This window comes from Neopelma chrysocephalum, unplaced genomic scaffold (assembly GCF_003984885.1).
Source record: "Neopelma chrysocephalum unplaced genomic scaffold, ASM398488v2 Primary Assembly neopelma1_365, whole genome shotgun sequence".
NCBI lineage: Eukaryota > Metazoa > Chordata > Aves > Passeriformes > Pipridae > Neopelma > Neopelma chrysocephalum.
The window spans coordinates 951,988-973,052 of record NW_020898029.1 but is presented as its reverse complement, the minus strand read 5'-3'; the positions used below and the strand labels follow the sequence as shown (position 1 = coordinate 973,052).

The window sequence follows — 21,065 nt, the reverse complement described above, 5'->3', positions numbered from 1 at the left end:
TAGGATAAGAACTGCATAACATTAAGGAAATGCAGGAAAGGACCAGGAAAATCTATTTCAGACCTATTCCTATAGTATTTGCTTATGCTATTAAAAAAATAGTCTGTTAGCCCTTCCATTATACAAGCAGCCTTAGTGTTTCCAAAAAAGTGACCACATGCTCTGCCTGTTTGTCCTAAGACCAATCACACTGGGCAACAGCAAAGGCTGCCTAGCAAGTCCATGTCTTGGTCCAGCAGTTCCCTGGATGCCCGAGGGCTAACTCAATAAAATATTCCACAGGTATTATGTCTCCTCTGGCCATTTGCAACTCAGGGACTTCCTAAGCCAGAGACAATATTTTGCTGCTTACTGTCTCTCAGTGGATTTTTCAGGCAAGAATTTGTCTCTGCTTTTTGAATTTATGGGGGCAAGGAGTGTAGTTCTGTATTAATAAAGAACAATCCTCTTTAAATGTCCAGTGGCAGATCCAGAAGAAACAATGTCCCTGCTTCTACTGAAAATAAAATAAACAATCACTCCTCATTCACCTTCCCCATGCTATTTACCCTTTTACAGACATCCACTGTATCTTTCCCTTCTCTCAAGGCATCTCTTTTCCAGGTGAAGTTTTATTTAAAACTTGCCTCATGCATCACCTCTTTCATACTCTTAATTGTCTTTGTCAGTCTGCTCTGTATTACTCTGCAAGAAGCAATAAAACTACCCACAGCACTCCAGATGACATCCTGCCCCAGAAGCAAAACAATGTTTTTTGGTTTATTCACTTTACTTTTTCTCTTTAGTAATTGTCAACATACAATTTGTTTTCTTAAATTCACTTAGTGAACAAGCTCCATTTCTAGTGGCTAATTTTAACCAAATTAGAGATCAACAACGGAGCTCAAAGCTGGTTACAAGATAGGTTTCATCAAAGCAGACAGTGAGAAAGAGCATCCTTTGCATGCCTTGCAGCTGGACTTCAACAATTCTGCCACACACCAGGGAATCCACCCAAAAATTAAACTGACCCAATTCTAAGAACTGTAACAGGCAGATGTTTTTTAGCCACACAGCACAAAGCTTTATAAAATCAATCTTCATTAGCTCTGCTGTTCACTAAGTTCTAAGAAGCACACAGAGCCTTCTTTAGGCTGTGGGTTTTGAAGGAGCTTCAACTACACACCCCATTACTTCTTGTAAAGTTCAAAATCAAGAATATTTGAATTCTAACAACCATCCAGTACCTTATGGTCATGCTGTCATAGTCCCAAATCCTCATATTTAGAATTTCTACTACTTATTATCAAAGATCATGATGTTCTTTCTTATAAGCCCTTTAAGTATTCAAAGGTCACAAAAGGTTTGTCTGAAGCTTTCTCTGCTCCAGGCTGAACACCCCAGCTCTCTCTACAGCAGAGGGGCTCCAGCCCTCTGATCACTTCTGTGGCCTCCTCTGGACTTGCTCCAGCAGCTCCACATCTGTTCTGTGCAAGAAGTGAGCTTTTACCCAAGACCATCTCATCCTGGACTCACTCAGCAGCTAAACTCAACAATCTGCTCTGACTCATATTCCTCCCCAGCTCAGGTCTCTAACAGGGACACATCTTTGTCTAGTAATCCACAGAACGGAGTTCACAGCTAAGCCCCTTTCCCTTCACATTCCAACTTCATTTATAACAACCATCTTTTATGTGGGAGGGGAAAAAGCAACTTAATTTATTCATAATTCCCCTGTTCAAATCTTGTCATCTTTTCATTCACTAAGTCTGTATATTGACTGCCTATAACCTCCCTGAAAATGCACCTGCACTCAAGCCCCACAGGAAGCCTTTGAACCCTGGGAAAAAGCTTCCTCAAATTATAATTACTGGTCTCCTTACGAACAGTGGGGCTGGTGAAAATGCTTTTATCTCACAGACTGGGATTCTGGTCTGACAGCAGTGGTTACCTTGGCCTGGTAGGTCTGCTCCAGCTCCAGCTTATACAGTTTGACTTGTTCATCGTGCTGATTCCGCAGATCCTCCAGAGCCTGAGTCATTTTGGATTCATACTCCTGCTGGCGGCTTGTGTCCACCTCGATCAAACGATGTTCATGTCGTTTTCTTGTTTCCCTGATTTCCTACACACGCAACAAAAAAGAGGGACAAATTCCCACAGTAAGGTAAACAATACAAGCAATTAAATTCAGACAATAATTAACTATTTCAGTACTAACTACTTAGTATAGAGGAGCTACAGTACAACGGGCCTTTAAGCCTGGGAACTGCTGTGGGCACTAAGTTATGTTCTCATTTGGCAGGATATAATTCTTTAAAGTGATCCAACCTAAAAACAGCTTCAAAAATAGTCATAATACAGTTTAAGTAAGGAGCTGTTTTATGCTACAAAAAGCAAAATGTAGAAGAAAACGTTAATTTTTACACAGTAAAGAGATTCCGTGCGCTGCACTACAAACCCTTTCCTTCTCAATATGCATCCTGACAGTACAATAGCAGTCTGCAAGGAATCAGATGAAAATTAACACCTTTTGTGACCATTACATATATTAAAAAAAATCACTATAGAGAAAAACTGCATCTTTTTCTAGATACTTGACGACCCTTCCTCGTTAGATTTTGATTACAGTATTAATAAAGCAGCAACCCGAGCAATCCTGAAGACATGAATATAATTTTTTATGGTCAGAGTTTGTACTAAGAAATTTTCATTTTTAGAGAAGTATGAGTTTCCTGTGCCTAAGAACACTGGTCCCAAACTAGTAAGGTAAGGTTTACTCATCCACTTATTCAAGCTGAGCCATGCAGAGACCTGGCCAGGTCTGAATATGTGGTATGAGAAAAACAATTTCTTCCTTCAGGGCAGGACAAACAACCAGGGAGTGGTTCTGAGTACTGGGAGGAGGCCTGAAGTCAGCAGCATGGGCCATGAGGAAGAACAGCAAGTAAAGCAAGGCTCAATTTTGCACACCTACACTGAAGTCATAGCAGGCTAATACAAATTCAGAGCAACTTTACTGGCTGTTTTGCAGAAATGCTCTACATCTAAAAACAGATCCACAGAAAAGTGCCCTTTTACTGACAGTGCCCTGAAGTGATATGGAAGAAGCTTTCCCTTCTGTGGTGAATTTTTACACCAAAAAAACTAGCAAGCAGCAGTGTCTCAGTAACTGTAGGCACTGACAGCTCAGAGGCCTCAGGAATGTCATGGGGGACTACAAAGGATCAGGTGAAGGGCTGAGCTGATTCAGCAGTTCAACACCACTAGAATAAGCAGGCCTCACTTGCCACACTCCCAATCATGATGTTCTAATTCTAACAGAGATTTGGACTGTTCACTGAAGCAAACCCACTTATTAGCCTAAAGAAAATCCATTTCTTTTCTGCTTTGTGTTGAATTGGTCCATGCAAGGATCAGAGAGCTCCAGGGATGGCTAAAGGAACACCCATCCTTGAGCAGAGCAAGCTTTAAGATTAGCTTCTGCTGTCTCATTTAGCTTCACCTTCAGTCAGTAGCAACACATTCTCCTCAAGAAGCAAAGTTATTTTAAGGTCCTACAACCACTTCAGGGCATGAAAGTGAGAAAACACTCAGTACAACTCAAGGAGATCTCCCTGGTTGGTTTCTTTGCCCTGCTCCAGCCCAACTCCTGTCCTTAGCCACACAGCCCTGTCCCATCCCTTAAACCAGTCTGGGCACTCATTTGGATTCTGTGGTAAAACAAAACTCAGCCACTTAGCTGTCAAAAATTAAATTCAACTAAAAAACTCTAAGTATCTTACTAGCTAATCAGGCTGAAATGATTTGGTGCATGGTGGGCCAAAGATCACACCTAGCATAGGTGAGATGAGGGGTAGAAGCACGTGGCAACTCTCACTGAATGAGTCTGCAGGACCACCAAGGATGGAATAAACTGATGTAACACTTCCCATCTGGTACAGAGAGAAGGTCACGCTTCCCCTTCCCAATTTCCACTTTTACAAAAACTCTGGTTCTCACTAGAGCCACTCACTAAACAGGAAGAAAACTATCTCTGCAAAAAGCAGGGCAGTTGCATACTATGCTTGTCAATAAAACCAGGTTCTAGTCAGGTCCAACCACAACCAAAGCCAGTGCAAGTAAGGAGCAGGGCCATGCAACCACGTTCAGAGAGAGGGAACAAGACTTTCCCTTTCCCACAGCAGTCAGCTGCTCCATTAGTTCACGTGCCCATGAAACAATACCCTTGTCACCTGGTTCTCGTGCCAGCTCCACCACTGATTTACCATGTAAAAAGGTGCAAAACCTTTAACTGTTTTATTACTTAACCCATTTAAAGGAAGAATACTACTAATTTTCCCTACCTGAACTAGTCAGCAGTTGCTCATAGTCAGTTTGATTAAAAGCTACCTAAACTTTGGACTACAGCAAGATTATTAGGTTGATAATACCTCCTCAAACACATTTTTTCTGAAATCCAAATCCTCTTGCAAGCTCTGGCACCGATTTTCCAGGTCCACACGCATGAGTGTCTCCTTCTCCAACTGCTTCTTAGCCACAGCATGACCATCTTCAGCCTAGTACAGAATTTTAAAGATAAAGACTTGATTTTGTCTGGATTCCTATTTTCCAACCATAAACCCTTTATGGTCTTCATCTGATGTCTTTGGACCAATTATTCACAATAACAAATCTAATGTCAAGCCACTAATTTAAAAAAAACAACCAATGAACCAACAACAAAAATAAACAAAACAAACCAACCAACCAACCAACCACCCCCAAAAAACACCACCAACAAAAAAAGAACAAGAATGTGTGTGTGCTAATGGATATTTCAACCAAGCTTTCACCTTTGCATACCAGCTATTTAAAATGTAGGATTATTTCAATACACTGCAATACTGGAGCTGAGGATTATTAATTCCTCAAGCACAATGTGCTGCACCTTCTTTTTCTTGCCAGCATAGTCCCACTGGGGACTTTGGCACAAGTGTAAAATTATTCAGGACCTTACAGAGGACAATATTTAGTAACCTGATATCCCATGAATATAAAAACATCAGAACGTTTAAAAAAAAAAAGTTTTTGATGAGCAAAATGTCCAAACCACTATGTTGTTTTGGTTGTTTTACAGAGATTTCTTAGTTTTGCATCCAAGAGGGGCAGGCAAAGGTTCAGCAGCAAGCGAGGTGGATCAATGATGTTCACACTATAAACTAACTGGAAAGAAAGAAAGGGAATTTCACACTGCACAGCCTGTCTGTGCTAAAGCAAGGAAGCATTCCCTGGCATACCTTGGCAAGCTGGGCACGTAGATCAGCCACCTCTGCTTCCAGGCTGCGTTTCTCGTTCAGGACAGTGTTGAGTTCTGCTTCGCTTCTATGGAAGAGAACTTCCAGATCCTTAATGCGACCCTGAGCCACAGACAGATCCGCGTCTTTCTTCTTGTAGCTGGAAAAACACAAGTTCATTATACTTGTATATGGGTGCACACCCATCCTGAGCGTGTCCTGGTCACAACCACAGGTATTTTGGTATCAGACACCTTTTATCAGGCCCCACACAGCTCCTGCAGTAACCTGCACATGCTGCTGATCAGTGACCTGAAACACCCCCGCAATGTGCAGCTTTTTGTGCTGTAAACTCATGGCATGGTAAAGAACATGCCATGGACAGACAAGGGGAAAACAAGAAGGTAACTCTGGCAGCTAAGAGATGACAATACACACATGGTGTAAACAGTATTTTTTCATCTTGCAGCTGCACAGCACGTTAAACTGCTGAAATCTTTTACTTCAGAGTATAGCCCACGAGGAAGAGTACATGCAATCCCCAAAGAGGCCTGAGCATCCCCAGGGTTTTCTATTTGATGTGGCCAAGCCTATTCCTCATGATGTATTCCCACACAAAGTATACAGTAATTCACTATGGAAACGTGGTCACCTTTCAGCAATAAACCAGTATTTCTTCAGCAATATTCATTACAGGCAGAGCATCTCTGACTGCTTTAAATATGACTATTTGAATTGAAATCATCAAGGTCATCTTCCTCCTGCCCACCAAGTATTTAACAATCTTTAGCATACTGACTTTCTTCAGCTTCTCTAGGTGTGTGTCGTTATGTTATTTAAAAACCTGTTTTGATATGTGCATTAATCCCTCCTTGCTGCAGCTTTAGCTCACTGTTCTACTCTCACACCACTCAGGATGCAGGGAACAGCTTTTTATCTTTTTTGACAAAAATCCCCTGTGATGGGGTATTGGTGTGCCCTACAAACAGTATTTCTTTACATGGTTCAGCATGATACGCATCTTTTTCTAAGTCAACACCCTTATTTTGTGATGCACTCTAGATACAAGGCTCATGTCTTCTCTCTGCATTCCTTGGTGTAGATCTTGGAATTTGTTTTCATTTAACTGTAACTGATTTTTCTTAATCATTGGTCCAATCTGTCGCTGTGAATTCTGTTCTGCAACATATGTGCAGTGTCTTCAGACTCAGCAGTTTGCAGGAGACATATAGACAAAACATGAGTTCTTAAACAAGACAGTTATTTAGCAGCAATTAAAATGTCACAGGCCACTGAGTCACACGTGTTGTGTAGTAAAACAAGCCACTGCTCTGTGTCACATTCAGGCAGACCTTCTGCCTGTGCAGGACCCAAAGGGCAAATGCCACTTCACACCAAGCATGAACAGCAGTGTGTGCTCACACATCCTCCTGCTTCCTCCCACCTACAGAAGCCAGGCAGCGAGTGCATCCAGGGATGGGAATGAACAGAAGTGTTGGATGTACAGCCTGACCAAGCACCATAAAGAATTTCTGACAGTGATAAGTAACTTCCGCTCCTTCAAGGACACTGACACCGAGAACACTGCAAACCACTTTCATTCACATTTTTATTTTCATTTATAATTTCAGCCTGGTTTATTGCCTTCATGCAAAAATGTGACAGAGGTTTTACAAAAGTGCAACCTGCTTTTGGGATTCCCTGAGGTGCCTGCAAGTTCCCAATGGCAGTCAATGTATCTAGTGAGACGTGTCAGTGCTTCAAAAAGCATCAGGTTAGGGTAACCCTCAAGAGGCTCTTTCTTTCCACAAGTTTTTGCCAAGTTTGCTCAAGGGAAATGTTTCAGTGACCACAGAATCAGAGGATGGCTTGGGTAGGAAGGGACCTTAAAGCTCATCTCATTCCAGCCTCCTGCCATGGGCAGGGACACCTTCCACTAGCCCAGGTTGCTCCAAGCCCCGTCCAACCTGGCCTTGGACACTTTCAAGGATGGGGCAGCCATACTTCTCTGGGAAACCTGTGCCACGGCCTCACCACCCTCACAGGAAGAATTTGTTCATAATATCCAACCTAAACCCACTCTCAGTTTGAAGCCATTCCCCCTTGTCCTGTCCCCACATGTGGAGTAGCAGGCAGAGGAAGCTGCAGCCCAACATTCACTCCCCTCAGAGCTGGGAGTGCACAGTCTGAATGGACTGGAAGGAATCTGGTAGGAGCAGCTTTGAAGCCAAAGAAGAATTCAATTCTACTGCTATGAACTGTAAAAACAGAGAAAACCAGAAAACCAGGTATATTTTCCTCATATTTAGTTTATCTTAGAAAACAAACAAAAAAAAGTTCAAAATTAGTCTGGTAGAATTAACCAGTCATTGAAAGTGACTGGTAAAGGGGCAACTCAGTTGTCCCAACAAAGGACAAGGGATGTGATTCAAGGTAAAACACCATTTTAATCACTTTTTTTAAAAGCGTACAACTTTCTACAACAAGCTATTTGTAAAATCTCTTAGTGGTATCAAAAGCCTAAAGAACTGGAATCAACTGGATTCTCATTACCTGCCAAGTGACAATACTTCTGACAAGGATACCTTAATCACAACATAGAAATAACACCTTGCAGAACAGGAGAGGTGAACCAAATTCCCAGTTACCACTGTTGGTCTCTTCTGGAATTTACTTTAAGAGCCAAGCAAGCAAAGTATTTGCTATCACTGAGACAAGAGAGACAACCTTAATGACCACACAGTGCCAGCTGGCAGGAAAAGTATACCATCTCAAACAAATGCCAAGACTGCTGGCCTGAGGCTCTGAAGAGGAAAAACTGTCCCAACAGGTACCTCCCAGTAGGGCTGGGTGGGATTCACCTCACTTCACTTCAGAGGTTTATGGCTGACCTAGTTACCAGAGGGGTTTTCCAAGGTTAACAAAAGTTGAGCTAACCAAGTCCATAAATACCAGTGCACAGGTTGTCTGACCACGTGCAGGCCTATGGTATGGACTGTGCTTCAATAGGCTTTACACTGACACACTCAATTACAGGTGTCATTTCATATTTTGACAATTGTTTTAGGGAAAAGTATACAAAATATCTCCAATGCCTGCCTTTAAAAAGAGGGCTCAGCACAGAAAATGAATATCCAGTGATACAGTAAAGTTTAAAGAGAAAACATAAAATACTTGACCATAAATCAACTAGCTAGTCAGAAAAAAAAAAAAAAAGACAGAGGAGGAAAACACTTAATTACTTTTATGACCACTTGAATGCAAATAAAGGGAGATGAGAGACTTACAGTAGGCCTGTACTGGCACTGTTGGATTAAATGCTATTTTATGGCCAACAGCATTCATATACAGGTGATGTACATACTGACCTGCTCAGGCAAAGTCTGTAATTCCCAAATCTTATCTATTAAAACAGGTACCAAAATACAATCAGAAGCAAAAATTGATTTTGCCACCACATACATTAATCTTAAAATCATGTTTCTACTGCTAAACAGTATGTATTTGATTACAAAAGCTCCCATGGGAATTGAAATAATAGATTACATCTGGCTTCTGGAGCTAGTTGATTATGCTAATTCTCTGTGATGCAGACTGAGCAGCAGTTTTTTAAAATGTAGTCAGTACAAGGTCTTTTTCCAGCACACTTACATTGTAGCTTCATGTGTTTTCAAGGCAACCCTGATTCCACATTCCCAAACTGCTCCCTTTCCCTCCATTTTTCTGTGACAGTGAACCAGACAATAAAACTGATAATGTTTTAAAATTAACCCTTCCTTGGATGGGTCAGTTTTAATCCAGATCAGTTCCTCAATCCAGGTTACCAGGCAGCTGCACATGTGCATGTTCACGTAAGGGGAGGTACAAGAGGACAAAGCAGGCACAGCCACCTGTTTCAGCCTCAAATTGCTCCAATCACAGGATATTCATCTTGGACCTACAAATACATTTGTGTATATACTGGTGCAATTCTCTGCTCTGACCAGCTGTACCAACTAACCAAGGCATTTCCCTCTGACTAACCTGATCTGCTTCCAAAAGGCATTTTAAGAAGCATCCTTAGTATCATTCCCACAGCAGATATTGCCTATTTTAATTAAAGAAAAAAAAATAATAAAAGAGTACTCTCCTCACCTCTTATTGAACTCCTCAAGTTCTGCTCTCAGTTTTCCTATTTCAATCTGTAATCTAGCTCTCTCTTTGGCAGTTTCATCCAGAACTCTTCGGGCATCAGCCAGTTCAGACTCATAGAGACTCTTGATTCCACTCACCTAAGGGAAAAAAAGTATTCAGGTATGAGAACATCCCAAAGACTATCAGAGAACTGAAACATAGAACCAGGTTTCACATAAGTTTCTTTGAAAAAAAAAGGGTGTATGATATTTATTTCTGCTGTTTAGGAACACTCTATATTGAACATTTTCAATTAATGGGCAGTCCCAAAGACAAGATTTAGTTTTCATTATCAGCACAACATAACAAAACATACTATATTTGAAGTGTGCAAGTCTTCCCAAGAGATAAACTGAAGCAGATCAGTGCACCCTACAATCTTAGCTTAAATTATTCACCCTCAGTTCTAGTACTGTTGCTTTGGGAGATTTTTTTTTAATAAACACTTTAAGACATTTTGTGGAACACAAGCCCAAGGGCCCAGTTTGACTCTGCTGCTCTTGCACTATAAAACTAAAAAGAATCTGAAACCAGATGAACTCCAGAAATGTGAACCATTCAGAAGTGAACTTGCACTCCAGTTCTCTACCTCAGGGGATCTCCAGACCTCTCCCTGTCCCAATTCAATATATCACATAATCAATTAGCTATTCAGACTGCATGAGACACCTTAAAGTCTTCTACACCTTAGTTTTTTTTAGAATGGAAGATTATTTGAAAGGTGTATCACATAGCTAAAATGTTCAGGCCATATAAGATTGCTGCTATTGCTTCTGTTAAAGGGACCAGAACAATCATCACAGTATCAAAGAACATGCTGAGTTGGAAGGGACCCATCAGGATCATCCAGTCCAACTCCTGGCCCTGCACAGGACACTCCAACAATTCCACCACGTCCCTTGGACTCAGACAGCCTTGGGGCTGTGACTACTTCTCTGGGGAGCCTGTTCAGTGCCCAACCACCCTCTGGGGGAAGAACCTTTTCCTAATATCCAACCTAAACCTCCCTGACACAGCTCCAGCCGTTCCCTCGGGTCCTGTCACTGGTCATGAGAATGAAGAGGTCGGTGCTGCTGCTCCACTGCCCCTTGTGAGGATGTTGAAGACCCCAATGAGGTCTCCCCTCAGTCTCCTCCTCTCCAGGTTGAACAAACCCACTCTGCTCTTCACTGGTGCAGCCTCACCTTGAGTACAGTGTACAGTTTGGGGCACCACGATATAAAAAAACCCCAAAACCTATTAGTAATATAAATTCAGGAACACAGCAATCACAGAGTGAGAAAAGCCAAAACAAGAATGCACAAATTTTAGGAAGAGAAATTTCATAACAAAGATAAAATGTAGAAACAAGAAAGCAAAATGTTCTATTCCTAGAAGTACTATTTCAGCATCAGAGTGGCACCAATAACAGACACAACCATCTGGTCTTCAGAGAGACTGATGAAAAGCAGTCAGGATATAATTAAGTTCCTGATAAGACTATACTTCTCATAAAACTTCTGAAATTAACTAAAATGTGACAGTATGAGGGCTGAGAAGCCTTAGTTTACAAGCATAGCACACACCATTTTCTGATTGTTGGAATGAACCACTCTTGATCCTGGAGAAGATTATAGTTGAATGTCAACCCAGCTCTCTGAGACTCCTTTCTATCCAGGGCTGGAAACCATGGGATTCTTCCAACCAGAGAGAGCCCTGAAGTGGCTAAGGTCTGCTCTCCTGACATCCAGGGTTGTGGTCCTGCTTCTTGCTCTGGTCCATCCACTAAAGATCCTGAACTCCACTGTCTCATGGTCACTGCCCTGACCAGTTCTCTCTTATTTATTAAGTAACAGGTCCAGGAAAGCACAAAGACAGTGCATGTGAGGCTTCATCAAGTTGTCTGAATCAGGCCTCATTTACATCTTCTTGATCAGATCAGGTTCTTGACCCACGTTGCCCATCTTGGTCTGCCCAACAAGCTCTCAGTTAATTCATAACCTGTCCTTAAGCAGAGCTCCAGGCATTCCCACTGCTCTCTCTCACGAAAGGCAACTCCTCACCTTCCTGAAAAGCTTGTCTCCATCTGTCCAGCACAGCACTCTAGACATGTGAGCTATCCCTGATTCCAAAGAGGTCAGTGTTCTGTTACATGCCCACAGACTTCTCCTTGCCCCTGTCTGCTGCTCCTGCTGCACACATTAGTGCTACAGGCACTTCAGGGAGACACCCAACTGTGACAATTCTCCAGGAGGGGCAGGAGAGCAATCCCCACAAGGCTGTCCCCCACAGACATTTCCTTCTTTACATGCCTAAGCTTGGGGTATTTCCATTTCATCAGTTTTCCTGTTACTTTCTTCTGTGTTCACATAACCCCAGGCCTTTGCTTGCTTACCCCATCCACCACTTTCTCATCTGGTCTTACCCGAGCAGAATCCATCCCTCCCCTATCATTCCCAGTTTAAAGTACGTAGCAGGCTGACCAGCCCCATTGGTAGATACATTTGCCCTACTTTGTCATAGAATATGGTGAGTTGGAAGGGACCCATCAGGATCATCCAGTCCAACTCCTGGCCCTGCACAGGACACACCAACAATCACTCCATGTGACTGAGAGAATTGTCCAAATGCTTCTTGAACTCAGACAACCTTTGTGTTGTGACCACTTCCCTGGGGAGCCTGTTCCAGTGCCCAACCACCCTCTTTGGGGGAAAAACCTCTTCCTGATACCCAACCTAAATCTCCCCAACTCAGCTCCAGTGACAGGTCCTGTCACTGGTCATGAGAACTTGCCCCTCTGCTGCCCCTCAGGAGGATGATGAAGATGCCAATGAGGTGTCCCCTCAGTCTCCTCCAGGCTGAACAAACCAACTGACCTCTGTTCATAAGGCTTCCTCTCCAGACCCTTCACCATCCTCACTGCCCTTCTTTGGACAGTCTCTAGAAGCTTAATGTCTTTTTTAAATTGTGGTGCCCAAACCTGGCCACAGGACTCAAGGTGAGGTTGCCACAGTGCAGAGCAGAGCAGGACAATCCCCTCCCTTGCCTGGCTGGCGATGCTTTGCCTGATGTCCCCCAGTGCAGGTGGCTGCAGTCTTACCTGGTCTCCACTTATCTGCCAGTATTGGAGCTGCTGTGCCCTTTGTGTATGCCAGAGTTACTGTCATGACCAGGGTATGTGGGTCTGCTGTTGCCTATTTGCCACCTGCAAAATACATGTTCAGATGCTGCTGTGGGTGTTGGGTCACTCAAGTTGTAGCCTCCAAGATCCTGGGTTAAGTGGTCTTCTGGCACTACAGACATCATCTGGGAGATGATGCAACACACATCTTCATTGTTCTTGAGAACTTGACAGGTGTTCTTGGTGAGTCTGAGCCATAGCTGACTGGCAGTCCTTTGTCAATCCATATCTGAGTAAATAACATATCGAGCCACACCTGGTGGGAATAAACTTGCATTTTTCACATTAATGCATGCTAATGAGATTAATGTTGCATCACAAAATTTGGCTGGAGTCCCTTGTGGTTGGCTGGAGCATGTTTCTTATCTAGTATGTTGGTTCAGTTCCTTCTTGATGTGTTTCCTGTCTTCACTGAGTGACATCTCGTGGCTCTTCTCAAGTGGCTGCTGTGGAAGGGTCTGTGTTGGTGCGTCTGCCCTTGATCCACTGCCCAGTGAGCTTTGTTCAGTGCTCCCAGTGCAGATTGGTAGATGAGAGCATCCAGCAGTCGTGTCTGTCAGAGTCTGCTATGGAAACATCTCTGTTTTCTTTTTTCTATTTTCTTGTCCCCTGTGTTGCCCAATTACAAATTTGCAGGCTCTGTGGCCATCAGAAGAGGAGAAAAAAGTGAAAGCACGTTTGTAATGCAATTTGTAGTGTGTCCAGCTTGGCCTCTGTGCAGGAAAAGTTACGCTTGGGTGCACGTGGGCATGAAGTGGCTTGGGCTGTACCCTGTCTGCCTGGTTCCTTCTGAACTCTGTTTTGAGCTTTTAGCTTTATTTCTTCCATCACCTTCAGATGGGAGTTATATTTTCAGAGTGGAGGGACCCATTTTTGGCCTAACCTGTCATCTGGGAAGGTTTGTTGCTGCTTCCCAGGGGCTTGTATTGTGGACATTGTAGAGAGGCTGCTGAGCCTCACTTGACCGTATGAATCCTGTCCCTTCTGCTCTTCCACAGAGGCACCAGTGATAGTGGTAGGAGGGACCTGAAAAGTATCAAACATGACTACATGGCTCTGGGTGATTTTTAGTGGTGTGAAGAGAGTGAAGAGCTTGGCTGAGCAGGTCCTGCAGACCAAGGCTGGATTGCGCAACTGCTGTTGGCAGCAGGGTTTTGGATTCTACAGCAAATCCCAAGCACAAACAGAGCCTGGGTGGAGAATGGATTGAGAGCAGCCCTGGGGAGAAGGACTTAGGGGTGTTGGTGGATAAGAAGCTCCACACACCCCGTCTGTGTGTGCTGGCACTCAGAAACCCCCCCGTGCCCTGGGCTGATCCCACAGCGTGGGCAGCAGGGGAGGGGGGGATTCTGCCCCTCTGTCCCGCTCAGGTGAGACCCCACAGGTATTGCTTTTGTCACAAGGGCAATTGCTGTCAGTGGCTGAGGCTCCCAGGGATCTTCTCTTATTTTTCTCTGTAATTCTCCTTTCAGAGGGTGAGCACAGTAGGGTGTCCTCAGAACAGTGCAGTAATCCCTCCTGTGTCCATCAAAATATCTGTTCTGTGAGGCTGCAACCATAAGCACTGCAGGGGAGGGCAGGGAGTGAGTATAAAGGACTCTCCTCTTAGCCCTTCCATTATTCCCCCATACAGACTCACAAATTGGGTTATTGGAACAGTGACCCCCAACACAGTGAGAACAGCATCAGTCATGTACTAGGGAGGGAGAAAAAATTCCAAGGGGATGAGCTTAATTTCTTTTCTGTCACAGGCTAAGCTACACAAGGGGACTGATGCAGGAGAACAGAGATGGAATGAGGACAATTAGATATTCCCCCACCTACACAGGATTTTTTTTTTTTTGCATTTCACAGAATATTCTGAGTTGGAAAGGACCAACAAGGATCATAGAGTCCAACTTTTAAGTGACTGGCCCATAGCAGGATTGAACCCACCTTGGTGTGATTGGCACCAAGCTCTACTACAATCTGTGAACTCTGCTCCGTACCAGCCCATTTGTCTGAAGGTTTACTGTGTACGTTTCTTATTTCTCTAAAGGCCTACTGCATACAAGTAAAGGTAAAGCACCACTGAACAGGGTTAGAAAAAGCAGGGGAAAGGGCTATAATTAGTAAAACTAAAGATTAATCAACTGCAAAGTTCCTTTTCTCTACTGTTAAGAGGTGGCAGCCCCATGTTTCTCAAAAACCACAACAGTGATTTCGTTCTAAAGCCATGCCAAGATTGCCACACAGAGGAGAAAGTGGCTGTTTTCTGCAATCTTCTGCAAACTGGTGATTAAAACAAGGAAAAAGAACATCCTGATGATTAAAGAGTCTCTGGCAGAACAGGGACTATGGTCCTTGCCTGAACAGCATCAGTAGAACTTCTTTCATCTAGAAGATATTATCCTAAACCAGAGGTTTGAGAACAAGATCAAAACTGTTCCCACACATGCAGGGAGTGACAGGGTCATCCATTACTCAGGACATGCCAGGTCATGTCAGTCAGTAATGGTCTCACCCAGCTCAGGTGTGGTCACTGTGGGATACTGGAGTGACAGGCAAAGGACAAGCATCTCTCATGAGACCATGCTCCTGTCTGCTGCTTGCCACAGCCATCCTCAGCTTTGGCATGTTCACCTTGGATCATGAACCCATCTACTCTCAAGGTAAAAGTCTCTGGTGTTAACACTGGTGAGCAGCCCCCTCCTGCCTGCACCCCACAACATGCACCTAACCACAGTGACAGATGAGGTTTTCTGCTATTACCAAAGATAAGTCAAAAATAATAGAATATTCATCAATAAGATCAGAGTCAAATTTACACACAGTTTAGGCCAACCAATGGGAATTTTCATCTTGAACACCCTGAAAAAAGAAAATAGTTTCTTATAAGCATATGGAGCTAATATAAAGGTATAATGATGTAGACAGAACAGTGTGCTGATATCACTGGACTACGTTTAACTGTGCTTCTACACAGAAGTTGCTTTGGAGTTTGTTTGGGTTTTGTGGAGTTTGAAGGGTTTATTTTTAATTAATATCTTATTTCGCACTAAGCCCAGTCATTTTATGAATGCAAATTCCAACAGTTAATAAGGAAACTGAATTGTCAGCAGAAAATCCAGTTTACTAAATTGGTCACAAAAGCAAAAGGACAAGATTCTCCCATTCCAGTAAAACCAAAATCTGACAGCCATCTGAAATCTTACTGCTCCCACAGTCCTAAACCACTGTGCACTATCCAGCATTAACACAATAAAACTACAAAGTTTCCTTCTGTGGATATATGTAAAGAATAAAAAGAACTTCCAAAAGGGATGGGGAAAGTATTTAACAAAGGAGGTTCACAGAAGAGCTGAAGCATCAAAGCGTCAAAGAAGAACTTGATGAATCCTGACAAAGTCTGTTATAATGTATCTACAGATTAAGACATTTTTGAAGTCTGGATGAAAAAACTCAAGGGCAAAGTAACCAAAAGATTCCTATCAAAATTCTCAAGTTTATTTTCTGATTACTGCATCAGAATACTTTTCCAGAATGGACAGCACACAGAACTGCTACTAGTAGTTCCTTTATGTTCATATTAAAGTCTAATGAGGTTATATCTACGTTGTCTGCTAGTCCTCCTACTCCTGCTACACGTGTGCTGTCAACAGAGTTACATTCTGCCTCTTTGACTTCAAATGAATACTCCTTTTAGTCTCCAGGGATCTACAGCATAGAAGTTCCTTGAACTAGATGTAGTTATTCTGTTTACAGCATGATTTCACATGGGGCAAGCATAGTGATGTTTCATGTTTAGAAATATCTAGTTATTTTGAAAACCTAGATGTTACAATATATCATTAAGTGATACAAAGGGACTTCAAAGGTGCTTCAGTCTTCGACATACACTGATTGCAGATACACCAACCATTCCCCAAACGAGACATTATCGTATCTGGTCTGCTTAAACTAACCTAATCTAAACCTTCCTCCCACCACCCTGAGCATCATTAAACCAAACTCTTAAAGGGTGAAAGAAGAAAAAAATTTAGAAAGCCTACACAGTGGCATAGCAATCCATCACATCCCAGCAGTTACAGCACGGGCTGTTTGTTCACTGACAGGCTTTCCAAAGCAGTGCAACTTCAGCTCAGCGGTGAGACCCCCGCACCTCGCTGAGGGGGTTTGCGCTGGCACAGGATGGGTGGGACTGTCCCCAGTTTGTCACCGACCGCCCTCAGCGTGTCACCTACTACATCCTTCCTCCACAGGGGAACGAGAGTCCGGGGGGGAAGCACACACCACAGAATAGGGAAACGCAAAGCATGGCTTCGGAAAAAGGACCATTTGAGTTTTGCCTCCGAGATCACAGGAAGCAAATCAGAGTCGATTACAAGGATTTGATTCCGACCGTTTAGGGGGGGTCTGTGAAGGATTTCCTCTGGCGAGAGGCAAAGTCAGTCTAAACGCTTTCAAATTTCCCATCCCATCGCGTCAGTCGTCAGGACAGGACACCCAACACCGCGGTGCCGGGGCGGGACGCGTGTGCTGGTTACGGGGCACCCGAGGGCTCGCACCGACCGCGGCGCCGGCCGGGCCCCGCCCGCCGCAGCCCCGCTCCCGCCACCGAATCCCCGCTTGAGCCGCCTCGAACGTGCCACCAGCGGCCCCTCGGCCCAACACCGCGGTCAAAGAGGCCCCGGCGGCCCCGAGGGCCCGCGCGGGCAGGAGCTGTGTCTGCACGGCCGCCGCTCCCCGCCCGGCGGGACGCGCATGGCGCGGCGGCCGCAGGAGGAGCCGCCACAGCGCGCCCCGCGCCGCGGGCGGGAACGGCGGGAACGGCCAGGGCCGCGGACCTGCCCCGGCACGGAGCGCGGGGAGCGCCCCAGGGGCCACCGCTGCTTGCCCCTCACCCCCTACCGTACCTCCCGGGTGGTGACCTCCTCCTTCTCCGAGATCTTCAGCAGCAGCCGGTCGTTTTCCAGCTCCAGCGCCCGCACACGGTCGATGTAAACGGCCAGGCGGTCATTGAGCTGCCGCAGCTCCTCCTTCTCCTGCAGCCGGGAGATGCGGGTCGGCGACAGCGGGGTCCCGCCGGGGGTGCCGCGGCTCGGGGTGCCTGACATGGCGCTGGGCTGGCGGGCGGGCGGGCTGCAGCTCATTCAATCCCGCCGTACCGGGGGAGGGAGCGCTAAGATGGCGGGCGGGCGGCCCCTCCCGCCGCGGCGCCGCCTGGGACATGCAGTCTCGGCGCCAAGATGGCCGCGGGGCCGCAGCCGCGCCCGCCATTTCGCGCCCGCTCAGCGGGGGCGGTTCTGGTCCTGCCTCAAGGACAGAGCCGGGAGCGGGGCCGATCATGAGGGGAAGAGGTTTTGGTGGCAATGTCGAGAGGGACCGGAACAACTGACAGGACAGGACTGAGCCTCACCCGGCTCTGCTCCCGCTGGGGCCGGTGCCCGGGTCCACCCGCGGGGCTCAGGCCTGTGGGGTGACGGGTTCCCTGACGGGCTGTGTTTGTGTGTTTTCACGGTAGTTCCCTAAAACATCGTCCACAGCCCCGTGTGGGCTGTGTGAGCTTGCCGTGCTTTGCTGTTGGCTCTGCACAGGTCAGCGACCGGCTGTGTGCTGAAATCCGGTGTGGAGAGTCTTGGAGAAAACACCGATCAGCATTTCCCAAGGGCGAGTTTTTAGGAGTGCTGATTTGTCGGTTTCAGGAATTCAGTAACTTCTTATTAAGTTTTACTGAGAGGGTGCAGTGCCTCCCAGTCTGGCCATTCCATAAAGAAGCTACCCTGAAATCCTTTTGCAGTCCCAGGGAATGCAGCCAAACTCTGTACACATTAAAACCCACTGAGAAGTTTTTCTAAAGATTTAGAGTAGTATTTTTCCCAAAGACCCCAAATTCTGTCAGTTCTTGCACATTAACTGGTATAAACTGGATTACTGTTCCCAAAGCTCTTCCTGTGCTTGGGCCTTTTAGCTACCAGGGAGGGATGAGAAAAGGGAGATTTTTCTGCCTGAGAGGTACTAAAAACAGACTTGTCCATATGGAGAGCAAAGAGAAAAAGTAAAATGAGCATGATGCAAAGGTGAGAGGACAGGTCTGGATAGAGAAACAAGAAAGACAGCAAGGAAATACTGCACACGATGTGAAAAGAAACTTAGGAAGCCAGGGTGAAAAAGCAGGTGTTTGTCCTTAGAACAGAACTAAAACGATGCTCATGTTAGAGGATTTGAGATTCTAATATCAAGTACAAATCAAACTGAAAAACCTCAGAATAAATCCAGGAATTCTGGATGCTCAATACCCTTGTTGTCAAATAGCTGTAAGTCTCTCTTGCCATCATGGCGTATCTTTAGGGTAAATCACAGGTTTTCACCTGAATGCATTTGTCTCAAAATGTGCATCCAGTACAAAAAGAGTTGTCCTGGCTCCTCTGCATACAGCAGAGTGCCTGTCCCACCTCTCTGGGGACAGCACTGCCCCTTCACCCAGGGAGACCGAGGGCAGGGATTCCCACCCCAGCCTGTGGGGCCGTGGGTGTCAGTGGGTTACCCGGAGGGAGTTTACGAGGGAGAGCTGAAATGGAAGCGAGATCACTCCCCCTGCCCTTTCTGAGGGCATGTCCACAACCTCCCTGCGTGGGGGTCACTGCTGGCAGGGCTCTGCCAGTGAGATGTGATGAGACGATGTGCACCTTGGTGTGAAACTCAGCTCTCTGACAGAACTCAAACTGCTTCTGGCTTGAATTCATCTGGAAAAGGAAGCAGCGACAAGAGACTACAAATCCCAGGGTGCTGTGGCCGCTGCTCGCGGGGAGATCGGATCCTGCCCCGTCCGCCCGCTGCTCTTTGTTGAGCCGCGCTCGGGATTTGCAGTGAGTTCAGTGCGTGTTTTGAATTTTGGCGCCTGTCTCCGAACTGTAACTGCTGCTGGGCCGGCTCCAGGCCCAGCCCCTGTCCCTGCCCCAGCTCCTGCCCCCGCGCAGTCCGGATCATCGCTTAGCAGCGCCGTCTTCCCCCGGGCAAACAAAAAAAAAAGCCTCTGAGCATCAAGCCGTGCACTTAGAGTGACCTTTTTCTGTCTTTAGTATTCGATTTCCAACACCAACAAATTCGCGGAAGACCAGCTATAAACTTTGGTTGTGTTGAGCCAGAAAAAAATATTTTAGGAATGCTGAAAGCCTCTGTATAAGCATTTTTGGGTTAGGTCTTTTCTTCTCTTGTGATTTGATGCGATGCTCTGTGCATCTGTCATATTTTAGAAATTCTTTAAACCTTTTGCCAAATTTTGATTGATAATGTAATCCAGATGTAAATCCCCTTTGTTCTTGAAGTTTAGCCCAAGCTCCTCCATGGTTTTGTCTGTCAGATTTTTTAGATAATGGCTTAGAAACTTTGAATGTTTCAAGAGTTAGTGTGGTTTGGGTTTGTTTGGGGTTTTTTTTGCCTTCTAATTTTACTGGGTATTTTCATAGTGCTGCTCTTTACTGTGTTGAAGTAAAATTTTTTTTTCCAAAATATACTTCCTGAAATATGCCTTAATAATAATACCTGATTTTTTTCCTACACTTTCTAGAAAGTCCCTTTCTTTAGCAGTAACCAGAACACTTGCACACTTTCATCCTTGATGCCAGTTTCCCCTCCTTGTTACCTGAACGTGTTATGTTCACTTTTCCTATCTCTGCTAAAAAGAAGGGAATGTTTTGAGGGTGAGATGAGGAGAAGCATCAAGGAAGAAAGGGAAGTGCAAAAGCTGAGAGCCCACTCACCAACTGTGTTTTCCAGGGAGTGCAACACATGCTTTAGTTGTGGAATTGGCATCTGTTCAAATACTGGTCCTCTTGGATGCCTCCTATGACAGGGATTTAGTATTAGACCAGGGTCAGTGTGGTTACTCATCTCTCAATATTTAGCAATTAGTTTTTCATTAAAACCCTTGAGAGTTCTTTGCTGCCCAAAACAATTTTACAATAAACTCCTTCTGCTTTGACCAGGTAGAATGGATTTGTTATCGCGACACACAGTAATTTAGTGTTTGACAAAGGGACAATATAGGGATGTGTCAGCCCTACCTGGCTGGGGGAGCAGAGGGCCCTGGCAATCCCTGGGGCTGCTTTACTGGGCATTCAGACTGGGAACCTGTTCAGGGCACACTGAGGCTCCTGCCTTACCCACTCTCCCAGGTTTTCCTGTTGTGGAAAGTGGAGCAGAGGAGGAGGCTGGTGCAGGTACAGGTCCCACCCTGATCCAAAGTCAGGAACTTGGAGGAGCCCTGAGCTCGGTATTGAAGCTCTAGCTCAAAGGCACTTGCAACATATCTAACTGCCTGGGTAGGTTAAGAATAAATTTTTGGGATGTCAGACATAGACATCACAGACAGGCTCTGTCTAGCACTGGAGTGCTTCTCCCATCAGGTAAATGAAGAAATTGCTTCCAGTATGTAAAAGACAAAGGAAAACCTTGTGCATCCTTTCATGCAGAGCGCTTTCTCACTCGTTGACAAGTTT

At 45.1% G+C, this 21,065-nt stretch overlaps 1 protein-coding gene across 1 annotated transcript in view; it reads right to left on the bottom strand.

The window, feature by feature from the left end:
- Positions 1–17,819, bottom strand: part of LMNB2 (lamin B2) — a 28,147-nt gene extending 10,328 nt beyond the window's left edge. Inside the window, exons 1-5 of the mRNA XM_027706111.1 lie at positions 17,481–17,819; positions 9,387–9,523; positions 5,256–5,412; positions 4,410–4,535; positions 1,931–2,101 (exon numbers count right to left, since the gene is read on the bottom strand). Of these exons, the coding sequence (XP_027561912.1) occupies positions 1,931–2,101; positions 4,410–4,535; positions 5,256–5,412; positions 9,387–9,523; positions 17,481–17,717 (828 nt within the window). The 5' untranslated portion in view covers positions 17,718–17,819. The remainder of the gene's footprint in view (positions 1–1,930; positions 2,102–4,409; positions 4,536–5,255; positions 5,413–9,386; positions 9,524–17,480) is intronic.
- Between the last annotated feature and the right edge of the window lie 3,246 nt (positions 17,820–21,065).